Source organism: Vicia villosa, linkage group LG4 (assembly GCF_029867415.1).
Source record: "Vicia villosa cultivar HV-30 ecotype Madison, WI linkage group LG4, Vvil1.0, whole genome shotgun sequence".
NCBI lineage: Eukaryota > Viridiplantae > Streptophyta > Magnoliopsida > Fabales > Fabaceae > Vicia > Vicia villosa.
The window spans coordinates 159445459-159450421 of record NC_081183.1 but is presented as its reverse complement, the minus strand read 5'-3'; the positions used below and the strand labels follow the sequence as shown (position 1 = coordinate 159450421).

The window sequence follows — 4963 nt, the reverse complement described above, 5'->3', positions numbered from 1 at the left end:
ACGCTTGCAATAGGACCCATTGCAATCTTAGAGTATAGTCGCTGAATGAAGTATGAAAATGTTGCTCTTTTGCTCAACAACAATGGTACAACCTGGGTGTTTCTCATCACAAAACCGGCTATCTCATGAGAGTAAGTCTCACCGTTTAGATGGGCATGCACAAGGTACTGGGTAGATGAAGTCATTTTGAAGGGGAAAGTGTGTGGGTGTTGTAAGCTCAAGTCAGATTAGGTAAAATTGTTGGTGTGAGTTGTAATGTTTAGTATGTATTGGATGTCTTATAAATTGTGCTTCTTACGTCCTTGCATTATCTCAACACATAGACACGCTGATCTATGTCCTGTACCCCATCACGCGTCTGAAAGGATTCCTGATAAGATTCCTGTAACGATTCCCCTGAGCAGAGCATGCATGCAACCCTATCTGGCAGCTAGTTCTGCAATAATTATTTATATATATATACATAAATATATATATATATATATATATATATATATATATATTTTTATTTATGCACATATAAATATTTATATATATATATATATATACATATATATATATATATATATATATATATATAACATAAATATATATATATATATATTTATATATATATATATATATCTTTATTTATGCATATATAAATATTTATATATATATATATATATATATATATATATAAATATACATATATATATATTTATGTTAATATATTGTGGTTCTTACAGACCCACTAGTATAGGTCTGCCACTATCTTCCGAATTGATTATAAAAGACAGGCACACTGATCTAGGTCTGCAACAGGATTCCGTATTGATTGTAAAAGACAGACACACTGATCTAGGTCTGCCACCAGATTCCGAATTGATTATACAAGACAGACACGACAACAACAACGCCTACAACAACGCCAACAACAACTCCTACAACAGCAACAACAACAACAACTCCAGGAACAACAACAACTCCAGCAACAACAACAAAATATATTCAGTACTCCATCCCGTTCCGCACGCAACTTCCGCCAATCAAATATTTTCCAATCCCAATCTCAACCATTACAAGAGTATGAAGACCACCGCCATTCCTCGGACCAATATCAGACCCATTCACAACCATTCGAATTTGGAGCACTTGCAGGGTCCACAAGGGGATTCGGCCAAAACCTAACTCCCGGTTCATCTAGCCTTCATCTTAGTCCCGACGATGGTCCTCATGGTGAATCCTCTTACCGTGGCACCCCCTCCGGCTTCGCAACACCTTCAAACCAATTCGGCTTTAATCAAGGTAGTTCTAGTGCTGCTGGATGCTATCAACCCGAAGTCTTTTCCCAACCCACACCACCACCACGACTAAACACATTTGAGGGAATGGGTAGCCGACTTTACAACAGCGGTTTTCCGGATAATTATGGGGGCGTCGACGAATTCATAGACAGCGATCCACGCGACATCCCAGTACCAGCCCCCGTGACACAAACCCAACAAGAAGCACAAAGGGGCAGGGGTAGGGGTAGAGCTAGGGCAAGAGGCGGTGTCAATATTCGCGGCGGAATCAACGATCGCGGTAAACGTCCCATTATAAGACCAGGTTGCGGAACGGATGGCTATCTTGGTGATGGACGTCATTGATCATGTTGTTGTATTTTCATTAATCTGTTGTATCGTTTCTCAAATTGTTTGTAACCGATGTTTAGTTTTTTAATTATATTGTAATCGATGTTGTTGTATCATTAATCTGTATTTTCATTAATCTGTTACAATTTCGATTTTCGTTTTCTGCTTTACATTTTTAAGACGAAAAAAATATTTTACAAATTTATTTATGTATATATCTTAACAAATAAAAATATAATAGGATTTTTAAAAATAAATATTTTCATCAATCTTAATAAAAATAAATTAAAAAAAATGAAAAGAAAAAAAAAAATAGAATTGCACTTAGGCGCCAAATGGTTTGGCATCTAGGGCAAAACCCTAGACTTATGCGCCATTCCATTTGGCGCAACCTTTATGAATTTTAGGGTTAGCCAATTCATTTGGCGCATGCATCCCTAATTAACACCTGTGCGCCATTTCATTTGGCGCATCCACTTCCCCGGGGTCCCAAACCTAGATAGTTTGGTAAATACCCTGAAAACATGGTTTTTTTCGTATTTTATTTATTAAACCTGGTTATTTTAATTTTTTTTTCGGAAAATGTAATATATCTTTCATTCCCTCTTATAATTAGGTAAAGTGGAAACAATTTATTTTAAATTTTAAATGAAAATGTGAACTCAGCCTCATTAAAGAATTACAAAAATAGATTACAAAGCCAATCATTTTCGGCATACACCTAAAATGGCTATCAATTGAAAAAACACAAGGTACATGATTAAAAGAATTATGAGTTGTTGAGCTATTGATTCAGATAGACAGAGCTTTCACATCATTTGTCTAAGATCTACATCAATTATACCAATAGAAAGTTTTGGTTGATAGTGTTCATCAGTATCCACTTCTTCAATTTCCTGCATAGGATTGATTGTGAAATGATAACTATCAATATCATGTCATCATGTAACACAATATTAATTTTCACCAAAAGTTTGTAAGCACAAGAAAATTCAGTTACCTGGACTACGTCCTCTCCCTTTACGACCCGACCGAAAATAATAAGTTTCTCATTTAGATCAGGAATTGGTGCGGTTGTGATGAAAAGATCGAATCCTTTGTTGATGTGTTTGCCCTTGGAAGTTCCAAGCATGAACGCTTCGTGTTTCATACTATAGTTAATCGTCACAATATTTAGTGATTAGAAAAACTACGCGATTTTTGGATAGATTAATGGTGTATAATGGTCTAAGGATATCATAAACATTGAATTGTGAAAACAAAGAATAAGAAAACCTTGTATATTTCTTCCCTCTCAGGTTCCAATCTTCGGTAGATCCTGTCCCTTTGTTATGACTTGCTTGAATAACATAGTGCTTAATTACTTGGTGAAAAAGCATCCCCTTGAAGTGCCCCTTTTGACTGAAAAAAGAATTATAGTTAAGGTTTGATTGATGCTCAGTGTGTGTGAGTATTGTAAATCTGAAATACCGAGTTCGTTTCCTAGTTACAGAAAAAACAAAAGTTTCTACTAATAAATACGTAAACCTATTCGTCTTTGTCCATTGTCAATTTAGTTATAAGAGTCTGACATTGTAAAAAAAACTTACTCGGAATACTATAATTACTCATAACCGTCATTTTTTGTCATCTTTTTCCTTTAATGTCCTCGAAATTAGATAATAACTCAACAAAGAAAAACTCTGATATTTTAATTTGTTTTGCAACAAACAAACACCCACCAAATATAGTGTATAAAAGGGAAATGATATAGAAGTACTAACCATAAATCAATGAATTCATCAACAACTTCAGGAGCACTTTCCTTGTAAAGTTCCATTATTATAGAGCCTTTAGAGGTTCTAAAAACCTGTATAACATGGAACAATTAAGCAGCCATTTTATGAGACAGAATTCTAAAAAAACCAATTTCAATTGTCCATCATTCTAAACATCACCGGAAAAATCAACCAAACTTACAGCATATCCAGGTAGATCAGATTTCTTGGATTCCACAGAAGGATTATCATTCTACAGAAAAGTAGTTTCTGTAAGAATATCTATAAATCATTATAACAAACAATCAATGAATATCTATACCTCAAAGACTGATGCGTGCTTCTTCTCGAGTCGAATGGACCAATATCTGAATGTAGCAAAGAGGAAAAACACAAATACGACAAGAGTTAGAGAGTAAAACACCATAGACATTGGATTCATGTGATAAGGTCCCTTCTTTCTTTTGCTTTGTTGCAACAAAACTTGAGGCTTGATCCTCCCCATTTAGTCTAATAGAAAAATGTGAGAGAATGTAGCAAAAAGGGTGGTGGATTTATGGGAAGCAAGAATAGAAAAAGATGAAGAAAGAACATCATGAAAATGTGTACTTGTTTTCGAACAAGACAGGAACAAAGTTTGAAAGATGTTTTTGTTCTAATTTATGATATTGAAAACACATAGCTACCGTTTTGCTTGCAGTGTCGTTTTACCCTTTTCTTTCCTTAAAAAAATATGGGGCTAGTTTATTCTTGCTCCATCGTATTTGTGAAATATACTAACCCCCTTCTTCCTACCCCCAACAAACTCATGAACTACACAAATTACTTTTAGTCCTAGTTAAAGAAAAAGTAAAATTCAAAAGATGTCTTTTTTTACAAACTTGTCGGAGCAAAGTGAGTAAGATATTTCTAGTGAACTCAAAATTCAATTTTTTTGAAATTGAGATAGATTCGTAAAATGAAATTTCACTATAGAAAATTCCAACAATTGGCATTAATTAACTAAAAGTACATGAAGTTAGGTAGAAACTTAAGTGTTTATTCATATCATAGATAAATATGATACGTCATACTTAGGCTATGTTTGCGAGTTTGGAGGAGGAAGACTTTCGAAAACGAAAATTTAAAAAAATATAGAAAAATATTTGATATTTTTTGAAAAAATGATTTTGTTTAGAATGATAGGAGAGTCATTATCATTACTAAATTGTTAATTTTCAAAATAGTATAACAACTTAAAAGATAGTTGGAAAATTTATGTAAGCCCTCCAAAACCCTCCAAAACTCTCATTCAATACAATTTTTGAGTTGCCCCATTTTATGGGATTTTTGGTGTTATGAATAAAATCAAACCCTCCAAAATCCTCCTACTCAAAATCTTTTTATTCTTTTCACCAAATTCTTCCTATTTTCCAAAGCCCTCCCTCTTCCCCTCCAAACTCGCAAACAAAGCCTTAAGTGTTTATTCATGTCAACCAGACTAATAAGACCGACACAATTTAAAGGTTCGATTTAAATTTCACATCCACTTAAGCTGACGAGCACATGTACTTTTATTAGGGAGCTCCGCGCTGAAGCAAGACACTACTC

The 4963-nt window shown here is 34.2% G+C and overlaps 1 protein-coding gene across 1 annotated transcript; it reads right to left on the bottom strand.

Moving 5' to 3' along the window:
- Positions 1–2283: 2283 nt before the first annotated feature.
- Positions 2284–4226, bottom strand: LOC131600109 (peptidyl-prolyl cis-trans isomerase CYP21-4-like). Its single transcript, XM_058872331.1, has 6 exons — positions 3696–4226; positions 3576–3626; positions 3380–3465; positions 2892–3017; positions 2617–2767; positions 2284–2512 (listed from the first exon to the last, which is right to left on the bottom strand). The coding sequence occupies exons 1-6, from the start codon at positions 3876–3878 to the stop codon at positions 2426–2428; spliced, it is 684 nt and encodes a 227-aa protein (XP_058728314.1). The 5' UTR covers positions 3879–4226; the 3' UTR covers positions 2284–2425.
- Positions 4227–4963: the final 737 nt, after the last annotated feature.